Raw genomic sequence first — 20,540 nt, forward strand, 5'->3', positions numbered from 1 at the left:
TTTGATCAAAAGATCCTAAGTGCTTATAAAAAGTCTTCCGTATTACACATTCATTGCAATTATTACAGTTAATCAAAACAACATAAATGTGTTAATTTTGAAATACAATTATTAGGCATTTGAAATTTAGAAAGAAAATGTCTCTTGATGACAGGAAAGTGGCTGGGTTTTTGTTTTTGTTTTTTCAATTATTTTAAATTTCATTGACTGGGAAGTTATTTAACACTAGAATAAACAGAATTGGATAGAAATTAACAACAAAGAGAAGGTATTGACCACATACTTGTGGTCATTTAGGTGTTCATTTAAATCCAATGAGTACACAGGAAAAGCAAATAAACAAGTAGAGAAGAGGTGGAAGCATAGCAGCAAGCAAAACACAGGAAAGTAATAAAAAATGGGTATGGATTGAGAATATTAAATAATCTTTTTTGCCAAAGTTAATGAAGGTGTCCTCTGAATAAATGTTTGAGAAAATACAAAGCCCTAACCTTCCTCTTGTGCATGTTCCTTCTATATCAAGATAGAACATGGATCTGATCAAAGTAAGAAGCACTTTTTACCACGTTCTTCCTCAGATCTCCAAATGGAGGCCTCATCACGCTCTTATCTCAGAGGAGGGGAAAATGCAGACAAACTGTGCTTCATAAAAGAATATTTCTCAACTTCATTCTTCTTTCTAACAAATCCCGAATACTCTCGTCCTACTCTGTGTAAGGGGACAAGCCCCAGGGCACAGCTATAGGTTTGCCACCTAGATAAAACAAGATGCCCCTGCCTGCCATGGGTCTACCTTGCACACATTCTTTGCTTTGCTCTCATTACCTATTCCTTGAGGCACAATATGTTCTCTGACAGCAGCTGGAGAATGGAAAGGAGGGGGGATTGTTAAAACTGGTATAGCTCCTGCTGCTCATCTACACAACATATCTGAATTTTTAAAAGCCCCAAACTGATGAAAATATCCCATTTATAGTATCTACTTTCCCCTAAAGAGAATATGTAAAAGGAAAGAAGTTCCTCTGCGGTTGTTTAAAAGAGTCCAACATTTTGTTCAAGCTGAAAATTCTGAACTACACACTTATCTTGCACCCTGGAGAAGCAATTCCACAGGAAGACTCAGGGAAAGTGAGCCTTCCTTCTGTGAACTGGGAGAAAGCACAAAGAGGGCAGGAAAAGAGAACCATAGTGCTCACACAGAGGCATGTTCTCAGTCAGCTCAACATCAGCAAAGACACATATGGAAACTGAAAAATCTAGAAAGCAATTCCTTTGCCACTTCCAAGGCCATGTTCCCCAATTTGAAGACCATCATTATAGATCATCCGTATTACTACTTTTTTATAGGAAGAACAATCTGGAGTCTTCTGCAACTTCATTCCTTTCTTCCTGGGGCATACAAAGCATTATGTCATTTCATTTTTATTAGAACTCTCTTCGGTGGCTTCTTTTTTGTTTGTTTGTTTGTTTATTTGACAGAGATCATTAATAGAGAGGCAGGCAGAGAGAGGGGGGGAAGCAGGCTCCCTGCCGAGCAGAGAGCCCAATGTGGGGCTTGATCCCAGGACCCTGAGATCATGACCTGAGCTGAAGGCAGAGGCTTAACCCACTGAGCCACCCAGGCGCCCCTCTTCGGTGGCTTCTATTATATCCATTTTACAGATGACAAAATCAAGATCAAACTGGTTAGGGCACTTGTCCAAAATGACACACAGGAGTTGAATAGAAGTATCTGAATTCAAGGCACCTGCTGCTAAAGCCCATTACTCACACATGGTTCTCCTTTGTAAGCCGGCTTTTCTTTTCCTTTCTTATGCCCCCCTACAAAACCAAATCCCTAACACCTCATTATACTAATATACAATGTCAACTCGGATTTATTAGCAGATTGCTTGTGGGCCAGAAAACACACCATTTTACCTGCATTAGAGCCCTTCAATGTTCACAACACCACAAATGAGGTATGATCATCCCCATTTTGTAGGTATTCCTGGCTTGCCTGAGGTCACATTGCTGATGCTAACTGGTGGTGAGCTGGGATTCAAACCTGGGTCTGCTGATGTCAACGTGCTCTGATCGTTGCTGCAGCTTATGTCATTAAGCTGGAGCTCCAGCTCCAGATGGAAGCTCCAGCTTCCATCTCTCTCTTTCTCAACAATTATGATTAATTGTTCCTACAACAGCAGATACTCTGATAGTATAGGCCTAATAGTGAAAGAGGAGGTCACAAACTTCTATGTCTACAAAGAGCAGATAGATAAGGGAACTGAGCAAAGCACAGTTCTTCTGTGTGGGTCAGCAGAGCCAGGTGGCCAGGCCTTCTGACTGATTAAGAGAGACCAGAAAGCGGATTTTTATATGAAATCTTACAAGTGTTAAATGCTGGCAAGCAATTAAGAGAGATATCCACGTGTATATCCATATATATTTTCAACTGATTTTTTAAATACATACATACCCACATAGTGGGCAGGCTGGATGTGGTTCATGGGCCATAATATTACAACCTCTGACTGTTTTTTAAAAAATTTTAAGGCTTATTTATGAAGTTATCTCTACACCCAACATGGGTGTAGAGATCAACACTGAGATCAAGAGTCACGTGATCTTCTGACTGAGCCATCCGGATGCCCCTAACTTCTGACTTTCAAAGTCAGTGAGTGATGGGCTATGTCCCCCAACCCCTGAGCCATGTTGAGAAGCCCATTACTCTATTTAAAATACCTCTGGGGGCGCCTGGGTGGCTCAGTGGGTTAAGCCGCTGCCTTCGGCTCAGGTCATGATCTCAGGGTCCTGGGATCGAGTCCCGCATCGGGCTCTCTGCTCAGCAGGGAGACTGCTTCCTCCTCTCTCTCTGCCTGTCTCTCTGCCTACTTGTGATTTCTCTCTGTCAAATAAATAAATAAAATCTTTAAAAAATAAAATACCTCTGGACAACCAATTCTCTTATTTCCATTAAATAAGAGCATGACATTGCTGATATGGGGACCTCTGGGACTTTTTAGGCAGTCACTAACTCTCTGTCCTCACTCAGAACTACAGCGTCTGTTACAATAACCTTTCCATAGAAATGGAAGCTAAATAGGTTTAAACCTGAAAGACCCAAGCCTTGCCAGGAGACCAGGAGGTTTAGAAGCTGGTACTGTTGGCCCTGGGAGAAGCCACAGCTTGCGTGTGACCTCATCTCGGCCTCCCCCGACCTCAGTGCTTGTTCTCTGCCCCCACACCTGGCGCAACCTCCTTTTTTGCTGCTGGAATGAGAGGCTCTGCTCATGTCCCTCCCTCACAGCTTCATCTTCTCCCATCCTGACTCTAAAAGTTAGCCAGGTAAATTTTCTGTTGACTGCTCAGAGCTCCAGAAACTCCGGATTTAAAGATCTCTGTTTAAACATTCATGCTCCTTAAATAGGAAAACACTGGTGGGTGGGGCTGTTGCCACAAGACAGCAGATTTATCATGCTAAAGCTGTTATTTGCATTCCTCTGTAACTATAGCTTTTTTTAGTCTGGTAATTTCACTAACGGGCTTCCTTTTACAAATATAATGATAGACTTCCTAGGTGTAAATACAATGTAGATCAGAATATTAAATCACATTCTAATTAATTCTATTCCTTTAATCTTAATGCATTAGAAATTCAATAAAATATTTTCACCCTCTGTGCTATTATGGCCAATAAGGCAAATATTCTAAACACAACTTGAAATGGAATCTTATTTTCAAGCAGTCAATTACTTATATTCGCTGATGTAGGTGGTGAGCTCACGGTCATTGTGCATCCACTTGAACTCTAAAGGCCAGCTCCCTTCAGCAAGGCAGGTGAGAACAAGGCGGTTGCCTTCCAGGTGAATCTGTGGTAGGCCCGGCTCTGTTTTAAAATACGGCACAACATCTTCTGAAATATTAAAGAGAGAGAGAAAGTGAATGAAGTACACATGAAAATGGCATTCATCCAATTAACCAATCACTTATTTAAACAGACCTACTTTTAAAGAAGTATAAATGACGGCTATTTGGCCCAATTAAGTAGCCAATAATCCTTGACCCCTTAGAAACATGTAATACCCTAAATGATATTTCAGACGGCTGAAAGCTCAATGATCAGCATCACTGGAAAACATCGGATAAGTTCATCCAAGTTATTCCCATTTATGATTAATATCTGTTTAACAAAGGGGCATAAAGGGCAGTCTCTGGTCATGCAAGTCTTGGTTTTAACTAGGCATTATATTTTCAAAGTAACAACCAAGGGTCAACATGGAGGCTCTAAAAGAAATTTCTTCATATAACCTTCAGTTGGTTAAAAAAAAAAAAATAACTAGGGTAAGCAAGATTAACATGCATACAAAAATGACAGGAATCGCCATCCAGCTTCCATCTCTCTCTTTCTCTAGCTCACACATACCCCTTGTCTCTTTAGGGCATTCTGCCAGGCTGTAAAACTGGAAACCTGTGTGTATTGATATACTAAAATCCTGCACAGCAATGGGAATGCAACAACTATTGCCACCCACATACACACACCCACCACTGAATCTCAGACACATGTGGAATGAAAGAAGCCAGAGAGAAAGAAGTTACAGCATATGCTTCCCTCCCAAAGTCCAGAAAAGCTCAAAACCAGACAAAACTAAACTGTGCTCTTAGAGGTCAGGATAAATGTCACCTCTGGGGGATAAGGATGGTGTAGGGGTGTAACAGCATGGCTTATACCAAGCAGGCCAGGACCTATCTCTCAATGTGATTACACAGGGCACTTAACTTCATGAAAATTCATGGAATATTATTCTGTGTAACATTTGTACAATTTCTCTATGTACACTTCAATAGTTAAAAATACATAAATATGAACACAGGACACTTAGCTTCTAGTTCTGGGCCCATCCCGAATTTTCTACATGACCCTGATTAGGACACGGGGTTTCTCTTTCTTCAACACTAAAATAAACAGAATTCTAGCTTCTTACTTTACGAATACAATCCCCTGACACACCTGCCTCCCTCAGGCCCCAGACCCTCTCTACTTACACATGAACACTCTTTAACTCTGAAACCAGGTTGAGCCTCTTCCTGTGTGTTCCTTCCCACCCCCACATACCCCTTGTTCTGTATGAGCTGACTCGTTCTCATCCTTCCAGCTGACAAAACCTCTCCCCACCAACATGCCCCAACAAACCATGACATTTGTTTCAGTCACGACACCTACAAGATCTTGAAATTAAGAGTGCTTATAGGTTATCCCAACATACTCCATGCCCTCTTCTTGACTACTTCTGAATCCCAGCACCTAGAAAAATGCCAGAGGCAAAGTAGATACTGAATAAAATATTTGCTGAACAAATAAAAAGAAAAACAACAACACAGATAACAGAGTTGGTAGTCACTGAGCATTTATTATGTGCTGGAAACTGTGCTAAGCGCTTTGTATGCACTACCTTATTCAATTTTCACGAAAGTCCCATGAGAGAGATGTCACTATTTTATACCTTTTACAGATGGGTAAAGGGAAACCCAAGGAAACTAACTTGCTCAAGGCCACCCAGACAGTAAGTGGTAAAATCACCATTTAAATTCAGATAATCTGTTAGGGAATCCCTAAATAGTATACATAATGACTCTAAATGCCATGGGTGTCTTCTTAAGGAAATCTCAAGAACCCGCATTTTAACTTCAAGTTTGGATAAATTTGTGGAATTATTAAACTAGGCTTGTAAATTACTGTATTTTTAACAAATTAAGCATCAAATGGCATATTAACAGTGTTAAAACTAAGACCGTATTTTTACATTAAACTGTAGTACATATAACTGGGTTTTTTTGTACTTAATATGTACAATTTAATTTTTTAAGGTTTGCTTATTTGAGAGAAGAGAACGAGAGAGAGAGAATGTGCGTGCACAAGTGGGGAAAGGGGTAGAAGGAAAGAAACACAAGCAGACTCCAAACTGAATGTGGAGCCCAACTCAGAGCTCGATCGCATGACCCTGACATCATGAACAAAGCTGAAATCAAGAAGCTGATGGTCAACGAACTGAACCTAGGCACCCCAATATATATTACTTAAATATATACTTGAACAACACAGGGGTTAGGGCCACCAATCCCCAGTCAAAAATCCACATACAACTTTGATTCCCCAAAAACTTAACTACTAATAGCATACTGTTGACCAGAAGCCTTATCAATAAAAGAAACAGTTGATTAACACATATTTTGTATATTGTATGTATTATATACTGTATAATATAGTAAACTAGAGAAAAGGGATGTTAAGAAAATCACATGGAAAATACATTTATAGTATTGTACTACAAAAAAAATGTATAAGTGGGTCTACACAGTTCAAACCCATGTTGTTCAAGGGCCAATTGTACAGAGTTTATTTTGCCATTGTGCTGATCACTACATTCTATTACTGGTACATGGATAATAGAATATTGCCAATCTCTTACTACTATTCATTCAGGTAACTAATGTTAAATTGCACTCATGAATGTGTTAAGAGCCTATAAAAAAAGATTTAGCTTAGTCAATGGGATGTTATACAGAAGTTAAACAGCAGTAGGATTCAAAAACTCAAGTAATACCATGTGCAAAGGCCCTGTGATGGTAGCAAACATAGTGAGTAACCCTGGGAAGTACAAAACACTGAAAAACAAGCAGATCTATAGACGCATAGAAGACAGAGCAAATGGAAGCAGGGTGAACAAGGTCTAAGCTCTTCTTACTGGTTGATGCAGGCAAGGCAAGCTAAGACCCTTGTTTCCATGTAATCTCTGTAGGATTTTCAATGGCACCACTTCACATTCAAAAGTGTCCTTGTGTGAATGATAAATTGTATGACCACCCTATTCACTGTCCTTCGTCAAAGTACTGCCAGTATTATGATGATAATGATGATTAGCCTTTATTACAGAGGGACAGCAGACAGCCTTTGAAGGGGCTGTGCTGTTAAAAGCTCATCTGGCCACACTAAGGAGAAGGAATTAACAGGGGCCAGAGCGGTGGGAATAGACCACTTAGGGCCACTGTGGTGACCCAGCAAATGCTCTCAAAGGTGATGGGGGGTTGGGCCAAGGTAACAGTAGTGGTTGTAGTGGTGGAGATGGAGAGAAATGGGTAGCTTTAAAACAGTATTTACGTAGCAAAAAAGAAAATTAGTGATGGACTAAATATGGGACTGAGGGAGAGAGGTATCAAGAAAGATTCTTAGGTCTCTGACTTGCATGATTTTCTGTTCAACACACACACACACACACACACACACACACACTTTGTTATTAGTGCTGGGAATACAATGAGAATAAGGCACAGTTGCTGTCCCATAAGAGGATACAGGCTAGGTGTGATGCAGGACTAGAGGTGGCAAAGTGTCCAGCAATGTGACTGAAATTTGTGACTGACAGGAAAGCAGTCAATCCTCGTCCTGTTCCAAGGTGCTGCGGCACACCACCCTCTCTGAGTTACGCTGCAAGGGCATCCCCAGGCTGCCCGCCAGCAGTGACAGCCTGTCCAGGGTCCCTCTTTGCTACATACTTCAGCTCAAAGCGTCTGCTCTCATGGCCTCATAAGGCTGAAGTGTGATGACTACAGCTTTGAAACCTTGAGGCTGACTGAGCTCAGGGCTTCATTAGTGCCCTGCCATGTGCACCGTATTTAATCACTTCATATGGCTCCCGTGTCCTACAAAAATGAGTCATAGAAAATACATCTTTTAAAAGAAAAAAGGCTTCAAAATAGACACTCAAGGATGTGAATTTGGTTTTACAATCGACAGAGTATCGATTTAATATATGACTGTTTTAAATGTAAATGATACCATTTCATTTTTTCCTAGAATTCATAGTTTAGTAAACACGTCTATACTCTGTACAAATTGTGCTGCATATTCAGAACAAGCAGGAAAATAAATCTTCTTAAAGAATAGTTTCATGCAGCTGGCAAGCAAATATCTTGTGATCCAAATGATCACAGAAGTGTGATTAGTGCAGACACTAATATTTATGGTAAGAGGAAGGGGAGGCAAATGCGTCCATGCTCTGGGATCTTACGTGTGTAGGTGACAGTCATTACACGACACAGATCAGTGTACAGAGTAACAGGGTTATTGCTCTGAGCCCAGAACTATTTACCACTGAAACACATGCAGATCATGAAATTCAGAGGGCATCAAGGCAACAGAGCTCAAAAGCTTTGGTGACCAATAAAAGAGACGGAAGGATTGGTATTCAGGTCTGCAGAGACCCTGACAAAAGCATATGATCCTTATATACCTTCAATGGAACAGAGAAAGGTCTGAAAAGATCCATAAAGACAAAAATGATTCAGTTACCTCTAAAATAAGATCATCAAACTTGGACCTGGGGAAAAGTCAGTGGTCTACCTGGTGCTTGTTGAGGGGTTTGTGTACATGTGTACTTACTTACGTATGTGTGTATATGTGTGCACATATGTGTTTTCCCAAATAATGACTAACAGTTCTCCCTCTTCTTGGGAAAAATGATAGACATTATTAAGCCAGCTTCTTTGTCCTTAACAATGAACACTGTAAGACCCTGGGATGAATTACTATGAAAAACTCTGAAATTTCCATTTCCAAATGCTTTTAAATAGAATAGAAATCTGTTATGAACATGAGAGTCTTGTCTGTCTGGATAACACAGACTTCAGGCTCAGCCAAAGGAGGGGAATGCATGTTATGCTCTCTCGAGATAACATCACCATTTTATGATGTAGAGGTCACTTTCCCAAATAGACTTTCAAGGTTTTGATATAATGTAAATGGATTTAACTTTACCCATCTGACATAGAGATAATCTTCTGCTCGTGTACAAGGGGACCACAACCCATCTTCCACAGCAAAGATCATTTACTTCTGGGGGAAAGCGGGGAAGCAGAACACGGTCCTATGGCCCCAGGTTTTCCTACCCTGAAGGAGGCTGAGCTTGCCATGGGTTTTAATTATCTGCTCCATCATGGAAAACCATGGGTCTGCTACCAGAAACTCTCTCATGGCAGAATGGATAGGAATCAACAGCTTGTTGCCAATAGAGTCCAATGTCAAGCTCATCTGTGACTCTGCCAATGAGAGAGGTAAGCCCACGTAATCATGATCAGTTCTAGGACCTCACCTTTCTCCTCCACTTAAAGTGATAATGAATACGAGTAATTATTATTTCTCCCACACAGCAGAGGAGCCAAGTGCACCACAGATGAGGGGTGTCTAACACAGATGAACCCCAAACGTTCTGGTAAAGTGACGATGAGTGCTATTAGGTCTTGGTAATCAGCGCTGTTGATCAGGCAAGGGTCCGGCGGGAAGGATTAGGAATTGCAGCATGAATGGAGCAATCAGCTGGAGCAGGACCTTTTATTACTGAACTCGGCTTTTTCGACAGCTGAATTTCCCAAGGCGACTAATCTTTTGGTTTAAACCACTAATCTTCCTTTCAAAACTTCTTTTATATCAAATTCAAACATTTTCATGCCCCAACCTTATGAATTCACAGCTAACGGAAAGTTTTATTTTTCAAATCCCAGGGAGAAACAAAAGCACAGGGCATAATGCATCATTTGTGAACACCTATTCTGAAAAATACAGGTAGAAGATCCTTTTCTGGTAAATATAGTCCTTCAAATCCCTGCTGCTGGCAGGTCATTAGGCACACCTACTGAAGCTGGGGCTTTAGTCTCACAGTGTGTTGTGCTTTCTCATAATAGTAATATTCATCTTTTTAAAAGCAGTAGTTGTGCATTTCAAGTGTATTTCTGAGGTAAAAATGTAAATATGATCAGGTATGTTCTACTACAGTTAAATACGTAAGTATGGAAAGGTGACCCTTCAATGACGTGAGATGATCCTAGAAGATAATTCTCTCTGGAGTGAGTCCTCCATATGCTTTAGGACAAGCTGATGCAAACTGTGCTTTCTGAGACCACCTACAGAAGCCCTTGCTGTTTACAGGTGAAATGAAGGAGGAGGCAGCTCTATCACCAGACTGAGTTCTCAGGCTTCATTCTCCTAGCTTATCAGAAATATTTATAATTATTTTCCATCATATTCTGTGTGTCTAAAAAAAATATCAGTCAATGTCTTCTGTATGTCACTTTATATATTTCCACCACTGCTTTATAAAATAAATGAGTATCAGAAATCTCAGCGCAGAAAGTAGCTGCAATTATGTATACTCTCGAGCATGTCTTAGTGGGGGACTGCAAGTTTCACGGCAAGGCCAGTCACCACTCTGTCCTCTGAGAGCCAGAAGACCCTTCATGCCCTCCTCATATCCACAGGGCCCAGTCCAGGAGAGGCATGGCCTGGAGCTCATGGTTGCTAAAGTCTTGTGGTCCCTGGTTCAAGCATTTCCTGAGAGTCTCAGACAGCTGGTCCCTGCCCCGAGGAGCCACAGTCCAGGGAGTGTGATGCTGGTTACCAAGCCGAGAGCAATACCAAGAAGCAAGAGGACAGAAGCAGGAAGCTGCTGCCTATGGGACCCTCAATGGGGTCCCTGTGGCAGAAGTGTCTACAAGTCAGCCAGTGAAGGAGCTGAGGGGGCATCAGTGCCCAAAGAGCCCAGGGCAGCTAGACTCAGACTTCCCAGGGGCCCAGGCTCTAAGATCTCACAGAAATGTGAGGGCCTGGGTCCATCTCTTAGCGCTGCCTATGCTGCACCATGGCTTTCAAAGGCATCTGAAGGCTTATTAAAGAACCATTCCATCCTTGATGACAAATGAGAATTTTTTTAGATTACAGCACATCTCCACCCCAATTAAGAAGTGAGCCTGTGCAAGCCTCTGTGTGTGTGTGTGTGTGTGTGTGCGCGTGTGTGTGCGCGCACGCATGGGTTTGCATGTGTCTGGCCCATGAAAGGTAAGCAGGGCTTAGGAGCATCCTGGCCACCCAGGGGCAGCCTCTGAGGGAGAGGGATGGCCTGGTGTGGAGTGGCAGTGACTGACTGCTAAGCTCGGTCAGGGGTTGACTTGGGGGAGCCTGAGCACATCACGTAAGTACACCTCACCCCTCTCCCAAGGCTCTTGTCCCTTTGTCTTTTGGAGGGCACTATAATCAGAGGAGAGAAAGCAGAACAAAGCTCCCAGTACATATTCCCAGATCTCACCATAAAATAATCATTTTGGACTCAAAAGTTTGACTAGAAGTGTGGGATTTTCTCTGAGTAGTGTTTGCAGTCTTCTCTTGGGATCTGGATCTGTGCACACGAAAACCCAGAAAGCAGAGGGGCCCTCAGGTTTCCATTAAGCAGTGCTGCAAACAGCTGGATGATACATTCAGTCAGGGGGAAGTCAAACTGATTATCTCTGTTTTCTCTGAAATCAATGCGAATTAACAGAGTATTTAAGAGAACTCATGGGGTAAACCTACCCTTCCTATATTTCCCCCTAAGAAACCATTCAAGCTTTCAGTGAGATTAATCTACAGCGAAGCTTATGGTAGAAACATAAATGGTTGTATTTATGTACTGGTTTGATTCTGCACCGTGCTAATATATTTCAGCATATAAATTAATAATAAGAAGAGGCAGTGGGATAAAAGCAATTCCCCTACTTCTCCAAACTGAAATAAGCTTCCAGCTCTCCAATATTTTATTTCAAAGTAGAAATGCACTAAATTGTCATTCTATCGTTTGTAGCAAAAAAGTAGGACCAACCAATATAAGAAGAGTTATCAGAGATAACAAACATTCTTCTTGAACATGGTACAGTATTTCTTTCAAATAATCCTGGAAGTCCAACTCTGATTAAATAAAAGGCAGAAAAATCCATGGAAAGAAATTCACAGGTGATTTACCTTGCCCTGCTTAGGCGCTTACCGTGAATTTATGCCATGTATGTACTGACATCAAAAGTGAGACTCAAAGGTACCCCAATGGCAAAGATTTAACTTTAGACCAAGAAAATTACATGGGGAAGAAACTTCTTATGGATATCAACGTTCCAACAGATAAGGCCCATTGATCTTGGCCAACTTACAAACTGTAAAGTCTCCCCACTGAGAAGTACTGGTATATGGTGGCAACTACTGCAAGGACCCTGGAACCAGACCGCCCAGGTACAGATCTCAGCGCTAACCATTTCTAGCTCCTGAACTTGGTAACCCTGCTTCCTATGCGTGGGTTTCCCAATCAACAAAATCATAAAACCAACCTCCTTTACAGCAACAGTGAGCAGACTTGCTGGTCTCAGGAACCCTTTACACCCCAAATTCTTGTTTATGAGAGTTATATCTTTCTATTATATATAAGAATGTAAAACTGAGAACTTTGGAAATATTTATTAATTCATTAAAAATAGTAACAAAGTTATCATCCTATAACAAGCTTTGAAAAATTAATTTTCCCCAATTAAAAAAAATTATTGAAAAGAATGGCACTTTTTTCCCCAAATTTATTTAATGTTTGGCTTAATAAAAGATGACTAGATTCTCATATGTGTTTCATCTCCTGCAAGTATGTTGTGTCTGCTGAAGGACATGAAAAAGTCCCACCTCTCACAAACATGTAGCTGGAAAAGGGAGAAGTATTTTAATAGCCTTTTCAGATAACTGTGAATATTCTTGCTACTGCACCAAAACTGAACGAGTAGCAAGTTTCATAAAGATTAGTTGCCATTTGGGATCTGTAACTCTATCAGTGAAATTCTGGTGCCTTGCTACATTAAAAACTCTTGGCCTATCTCACACTTTGAGTGGATTTCTTATGCCTGCATGACTTTGTTGGTTTGCTAACTTCTGTAGCTCTTCAAAATGTTGACATACATGTTATGCAATATAGAAAATACCGTGTTAATATAGCTCCATATCTCATCAAAAAATCCCTAAATAATGGGAATTGTTCAGCTCAGGGTTGCATATATAAAATTTCCAAAATTCTAATTTTTACTTAAGAGCTCAGTTTTTAGGGGTGTCTGGGTGGCTCAATTGGTTAAACATCCCACTATTGACTTCAGCTCAGGTCATGAGCTCAAGGTGTTGGAATTGAGCCCTGCATCAGGCTTCATGCTGAGCATGGAGCCTGCTTAAGATTCTCTTTCACCCTCTCACCACCCCCACTCACGGTCTCTCTTTAAAATAAAAAGAGAGAGAGAGAGAGAGAAGGAAAGAGAGAAGTAAAACCAAAAATCAATGGATCAAAAGCCTGGTTTTTTAAGGAAAAAGAAGTGTAAAGCTCTAATAAGATATAGTGAGAAATAAATAGTGAAAGAAATAGTGAAGAAATAAACCACCAATAAGAGCAATGAAATAGGGGATATCACCACAGATTTTGCCATCACTAAAAATACAATGAGTAGCTTTAAACTCATTAATTTGAGATTTAGAAGATGTGAACTAATTCCTGAGAAACTATAACTACAAAAATTCAGTCAAAATGAAATCTACAGCCCAAAGAGTCAAGGTCTAGCCATTGAAATAAGGAAGAAAATAAATAAAAGTTATACATATTGGAAGGGAAAAATGAAATTGTCCCTATTTGTAGATGACATGATTATATCTGTAGAAAATCCCAAAGAAGCTACAGGCATTCACGCGTGTGCATGCACGCACAAACACACACACACAATTAAGGAAAGTGAATTTGTAATTAAAAAGCTTCTGAGAAAAATCTCCAGACCCAGATGGTTTCACTAAAGAATTCTATCAAACATTTAAAGAATTAACATCGACTTTACATATTCTTGTCCAAAAACCAGAAGAGAAAGAAATGTTTCCCAACTCATTTTTGAGCCTAGTTTTACCCTCATATCAAATCTTGGCAAAGATAATACAAAAAAGTCAATTATATACCAATATCTCTACTGATCTTAGAGATATAGCAACAAAATATTAGCAAGTCAAATACAGTAATGTATTAAAAGAATTATATGCCAAGATTGAGAGGAATGTATTCCAGGTATGCAAGGCTGGTTCAAAATTTGAAAAATCAATCAGCATAATTTACCATATCAATGAGTTAAAAAAAATCTGTGATCTATAAAATGCAGCAGAAAAAGCATTCAACAAAATCCAACACCCATTCATAAAGTTAAGAAAAAAAACCACTCTCATCAAATTGGGAATAGAGAGCACTTTCTTTATAAAGAAAATCTACCAAAACCCTACATCTAATAACATCTTACTGAACAGTTAAAAGACTGAATACATTTCCCCTAAACTTGATAACCAGTCAAGAATGTCTGCTCTCATCAATCCTAGTCAAGGTCTAGCCATTGAAATAAGGAAGAAAATAAATAAAAGATATACATATTGGAAGGGAAAAATGAAATTGTCCCTATTTGTAGATGACATGATTATATCTGTAGAAAATCCCAAAGAAGCTACAGGCATGCATGCGTGCGCACACACACACAGATACACATATCCCTTCTAGAATTAATAAGTGAATTCAACAATAACTGCAGGATACAAGATCAATACACAAATCAATAACATTTCTATAAACTACCAGTGAATAAGTAGAAATCAAAATTAAACAACAATACCATTTACAATTACTCCAAATAAAATGAAATGCTTAGGTATAAACTTTAAAAAACTTATCATGATCTTTATTCTGAACATTATAAAATGCTAATCACAGAAATCAAAGAAGACCTAAAAAAAAATTTAAAGATATACCATGTTCATAGATTTGAAGACTCAACATAGTGAAGATGTCAATTCTATGCAAACAGATGTACAGGGTTAATGGAATTTTTGTAAATACACCAGCGACATTCTTTGTAGATATACACAAGAGTATTCTAATATTAATACAAAGGCAAAGCAACTAGAATATCTAAAACAATTTTGAAAATGAACAGAGGTGTGCCTGTGTGTCTGAGATGGTTAAGCATCTGCCTTCGGCTCAGGTCATGATCTCTAGGTCCTGGGCTTGGGCCTCACATCTGGCTCCCAGCTCAATGGAAAGTCTGCTTCTCCCCTCTCTCTGCCTCTGCCTCTCCCCCTGCTTGTGCTCTGTCTCTTTCAATGAATTTTAATAAATCTTAAAAAAGAAACTAAAGAAGAAAATGAGAGGTATCAATCTTCCTGATTTCAAGATTTATTATATAGCTATAGTAATCAAGACAATATGGTATTAATAGGAGATAAGAAATTTGAGTATCAATGAGTCCAGAAATTCTAACCAGTGTGTGACAGAATTCCCCTAAACTTGATAACCAGTCAAGAATGTCTGCTCTCATCAATCCTAGTCAAGGTCTAGCCAGAGTAAAATAAAGAGGAAATTATTAAAATATTGATACACAAAATATTCTCTTAACTGAGAGATGTAAGTATTCAAATTAAAAAGCCTACTGAATGTATAGCATAATGAATTTTTAAAATCCCCATATCAGGTTATGCTGCTATGAAATTTCAGAGCATTGGGGATCAAGAAAAGAGACTATAATGTCCAAGTCAGAAACAACTAGTTCACATTAAAAGATGGTAAATATGAATGTCATCTGACTTTTCAACAACATGGTCAAAACTAGAAGTCAGTGTAGCACAGCCTCAAATTTTGAATAATATTTGCATCTCAGAATTCTACATTCAAATTATCAATTAAGCATGAAAAGATACATAATATATATTTTCATATTAATACCTATTGACACTTTCAGGGTCTCAAAAATATTTCTCATGCATGCTTTCTTATGAAACTACTAAAAGACGTACTCTACTAAAATTAGAGTATATATTATGGATGAGAAAGAGATGGAATTTAGGAAACGAGACAGGAGCAATGAGAAGGGCCAGGAGCACATCTATATGGAATACCTAGAGCACAGCTGGGTCAGGAGTCTTTAAGAATAAAGAAAAGAGGATGCATTGGGCTGGGTGGGAAAATCATAATCTCAGGAGCTGGAAGTCTGAAAATAAATAGTAATAGGAATATAGACAAATAAATAAGTGAGGGGAAATTAAGTAATTATTAACTTCAGAAAGCAAATATTTTGAAGAAATATAATTACAAAATATTTTAAAAAATTAGTCAAACATTTTAGATTGCTTTAACTAAAAATTTTGATATAATTATATTTGGAAAACAGAAGGGAAAGCATGAATGTTGGACCATATAAGGATACAAAGTACTCATCTTCATAACAAAAAGCCAAAAAAGGGGGAAAAGGATAAAATTTGATAAATGAAGGACTAGTATTCAACAAAGAATAATTTAGGGAGGAGTGGAGCAAGAGACTTCTGAGTTTGTTTTGTTTTTAAATTTTCCTTTATCAGCCTTGCAATTCTATTTGATTTTAGTAAAAATTTAACGTGACTTTAAAAATGAAATCAATTGTCACATATAGCCTGACCTCAGCCAGTGGTTATGTGTGAAGTTTTCAACTGAAGAGATTGCAGCATGCTACAACCCAGTTAGAATGACAAAGGAAGGGAGGAAGGAAAGAAGGGAGGAAGGGAGGACAAGAAAAGAGGGAAGAGAAAGAAAAGAAAGAGAGAGAGACAAAATTTTAAATCAAAAAAATGAATAGAGAACCTAGAAAAAGCCCAACACAAGTACAGCCAACTGATCTTTTACCAACGTGAAGGACAAATTCAACAGAGAAAAGATTGGGGTGCCTGGGAGGCACAGTTGGTTAAGTGTCTGACTCCTGGTTTCAATTCTGGTTGTGATCTCAGGGTCACGAGATCAAGCCCTGTGTCTGGCTCTGCACATAGCACAGAGTCTGCTTGAGATTCTTTCTCCCTCTCCCTCTGCCTCACCCAATCATGCACTCTCTCTCTCCCAAATAAATAAGTAAATATTTTTTTTAAAAAAAGAGTGAATATATGCAGCCATCAAAAGAAATGAAATCTTGCCATTTGCAACAACATGGATGGAACTAGAGCACATCATGCTTAGCGAAATAAGTCAAGCAGAGAAAGACGACTATCATATGATCTCCCTGATATGAGGAAGTGGTGATGCAACATGGGGGCTTAAGTGGGTAGGAGAAGAATAAATGAAACAAGATGGGATTGGGAGGGAGACAAACCATAAGTGACTCTTAATCTCACAAAACAAACTGAGGGTTGCTGGGGGGAGGGGGTTTGGGAGAAGGGGGTAGGATTATGGACATTGGGGAGGGTATGTGCTTTGGTGAGTGCTGTGAAGTGTGTAAACCTGGTGATTCACAGACCTGTACCCCTGGGGATAAAAATATATGTTTATAAAAAATAAAAAATTAAAAAAAAAAGAGTGAAGACAGAGCAACCGTATATCCAGAAGATTAAAAAAAAAAAAAAATAGAGAACGTAACCTTCTTATTTCATATAAAAATTAACTCAAATCGGTCATGGCTTTAGGTATAAAACCAGAAAACTGTTAGAAAAAATATTAGAGAAAATCTTTAAAATCTACAGCTAGGCAAAGAATCTCAGACCTGACACCAAAAGTACAGTGCATTAAAAACAACAATGGAGCGCCTGGGTGGCTCAGGGGGTTAAGCCTCTGCCTTCAGCTCAGGTCATGATCCCAGGGTCCTGGGATTGAGCCCTGCATCGGGTTCTCTGCTCAGTGGGGAGCCTGCTTCTTCCTCTCTCTCTGCCTGCCTCTCTGCCTACTTGCAATCTCTCTCTCTGTCAAAGAAATAAATAAAAAATATTTTAAAAAAAACCAAAAAACCAACAACAACAAGTTGAATCTTACCAAAATTTAAAACATCTGCTCTCTAAAAGCCTCTGACAAGAGGATAAAAAGACGAGCACTGATTAGGAGAAAATATGTCCAAACCACATATCTAAAAAAGGACTAGTATCTAAAATACATAAAGAACCCTCAAAAGTCAACCACACAAAACAAATAATCTAAATAGAAAATGGCTAAAAGATATAAATAGACATTTCACTGAAGAGGATCAATGGATAACAAATATATACATGAAAAAATGTTCAACATCATCAATCATTATAGAAATGCAGATTAAAGCCCTAATAAACTTATCAGCACATATCTATCAGAATGGCTAAATTAAAATAATAGTGACAACACCAAAGGTTGATGATGTGAAAACAAAAACAGAACTGGATTACTCATACACTGCTGGTGATGCATGAAGTAGTACAATCATTCTAGCAAACAGTTTGGCAGTTTCTGATAAAACTAAATATGTATCTACTATACAAAGCCAGCAATTGCACTTTAGACATTTATCCCAAAGAAATGAAGAATTGTGTTTACATAAAAACCTGTACAAGATGTTAATAGCAGCTTTAGTCATAACAGGCAGAAGCCAGATAGAACCCAGATATCTCTGTACACACTACAGGGCATCCAAACCATATTACACCGCTAGGTAATACAAAAGAGCAAACTACTGATACACACAACAACCCAGATGAATCTCCACAGAATTCTGCTGAGTGAAAAAAAGGATCTAATCCCAAAGGTCACATACAATAGGATTCCTTTTATATAGCATTGCTGAAATGACAAAATCACAGAAAGAGAGAAAAGACTGGTGGTTGCAAGGGCCAGAAATGGGGGTGGGGGGAAAGGGGGTGGGGAACATGGGAAGGGCAAGAACATAAGAGATTCTCTGTGCTGACTGCATGGATGTCAGTTACCTGGTTGCAATCACTGTTTCAGATATTTCCATTGGGGAAAACTGAGTAAAGGGCACAGAGGTACACGGGATCTCTCTGTATTCTGATAACTCTTCTGGATGTAAGAGTCTCTTAAAAAATGTTTAATTAAAACAATTGCACTGTGAAGTGTATTGTTAAGGAATGAATATGAAAGCCACAAAGTGGAAGAAAATATTCTGGTTACATACATCTTGAAAAACTTGTATCCAAATTATATAAAAATGCCCACAACTCTAAGATTAACATGGAAGGAAACAAATAAGTAAAAGGAGCCAAAAGGCCTGAACATGGACTTCACAGAGAAAAAGGAACCAACAGCTAATAAGCACATCGTAAGTGCTTAACATCATTTGCCACTACTGACTACATGGCTCAGTGGGAAAAAACAGACAACACTAAATGTAGGCAAATGTGTGTTGCCACAGCAGCTCTCCTCTGTTCCTGTTAAGACTGTACAAATGGCACAACCACTTGGGGGAAAGGTTTGGCAATTTCTTACAAAATTAAACAAACATCTACCCAATGACCCAGAAGTTCCAGGCCCAAATATTTCTTCAAGAGATATTTCCTGAAGAAAGTACACATCCACTCAAGTAAATTTACATGAAGAATCACAGCAGCATGATTTGTAATACCCTAAACTGAAAACAACAGAGAGGTACATCAATAAAAATGAAGAAACTGGTAAACTCAACACCATGGAGGAATTTCAGGCATCACGCTGGGTCAAAGAGGCCAGACAAAACCACCCATGTTACACTACTCCCTTTATACGAAATTCAAGCGCAGGCAAAATTAATCTATGTGGAAAGAAATCAGAGAAATGGTTGCCTACAGAGACGGAGACTGATTGGGAAGGCATGCGTGAGGGGATCTGCTGGAGTGACAGAAACGTTCTCTATCCAGACTGAGGTGGTAGCTATGTGAATGTATACATTTGTCCAAAACTCATTGAGTAGTACACTTAACATCTGTGAATTTCACTGTGTAGAAACTTGACCTCAGTTAAAAGTCCTTAGGGCATCCATCTATCCACCCTTCATAATGGAGACACACCTTCCTCATACCACTTTAAGGCAGTACCTGCTGTCCACTCTGGCGGTCACTGGCATTTTAAAACCTAAGCTCCTGTACGATCATGCTAACTAGTTTGCTATCTGTTCTTGGGCTTTCGATCCTCCAGGTACCATTTAACTCTTCAGGTGCATCTTACCTCCCAATTAGATGGAGGAGGCAACATTCTTTTTTTTTTTTTTTTTTTTTTTTTTAAAGATTTTATTTATTTATTTGACAGAGAGAAATCACAAGCAGATGGAGAGGCAGGCAGAGAGAGAGAGAGAGAGGGAAGCAGGCTCCCCGCTGAGCAGAGAGCCCGATGCGGGACTCGATCCCAGGACCCTGAGATCATGACCTGAGCCGAAGGCAGCGGCCCAACCCACTGAGCCATCCAGGCGCCCAGGAGGCAACATTCTTATTTGGACTACTAGCGCTACTATCTAACAATTACTGAGCATTTACTGCATACCCGGGAAGAAATGTTTTAATAAACAAAATATCAGGTATCTCTGCAACAACTCCATCAGATAGAGGTCATGTTTTTATGCCCATTTTACAAATGAAAAAACTGAGAAAGAGATTAGGTACCTTGTTTAAGACCACAGAGACAGTAAGTGGTAGTATCAAGGTCAAACCTCTTTGCCTAATTAATTCCATGACCATGCCTTCTGCCCACTGGCCCTCTGGTTCAGAATGTAAACTAAAAATGAATAGAAACATAATTGCATGACAAAATACTAACATTAGTGTTGGTGAGTTTTATATCAGAGGGAGTAATTCATGTTTCTCTTTCAAAAATCAGAAAATGTGCACCAAATATGCCTCTTACCTGAGATTACACGCACAGATAAGCACTATTAGAAAAGCCCCCAGAGATCATCAGTGCCACAGTCACAGACTTCAT

The 20,540-nt window shown here is 39.3% G+C and overlaps 1 protein-coding gene across 3 annotated transcripts in view; it reads right to left on the reverse strand.

Annotated features, from left to right (window-relative positions):
* The window catches only part of SDK1 (sidekick cell adhesion molecule 1), an 883,892-nt gene that overhangs the window by 507,853 nt on the left and 355,499 nt on the right, over window positions 1-20,540 (reverse strand). For all 3 annotated transcript variants that reach the window (XM_045075163.1, XM_045075162.1, XM_045075164.1), the window contains exon 2: window positions 3,736-3,895. In XM_045075163.1, coding sequence (XP_044931098.1) covers window positions 3,736-3,895 — 160 coding nt within the window. The remainder of the gene's footprint in view (window positions 1-3,735; window positions 3,896-20,540) is intronic.

This window comes from Mustela putorius, unplaced genomic scaffold, assembly GCF_011764305.1.
Source record: "Mustela putorius furo isolate JIRA1106 unplaced genomic scaffold, ASM1176430v1.1 tig00000139_pilon_pilon_pilon, whole genome shotgun sequence".
In the NCBI taxonomy this organism is placed as follows: domain Eukaryota; kingdom Metazoa; phylum Chordata; class Mammalia; order Carnivora; family Mustelidae; genus Mustela; species Mustela putorius.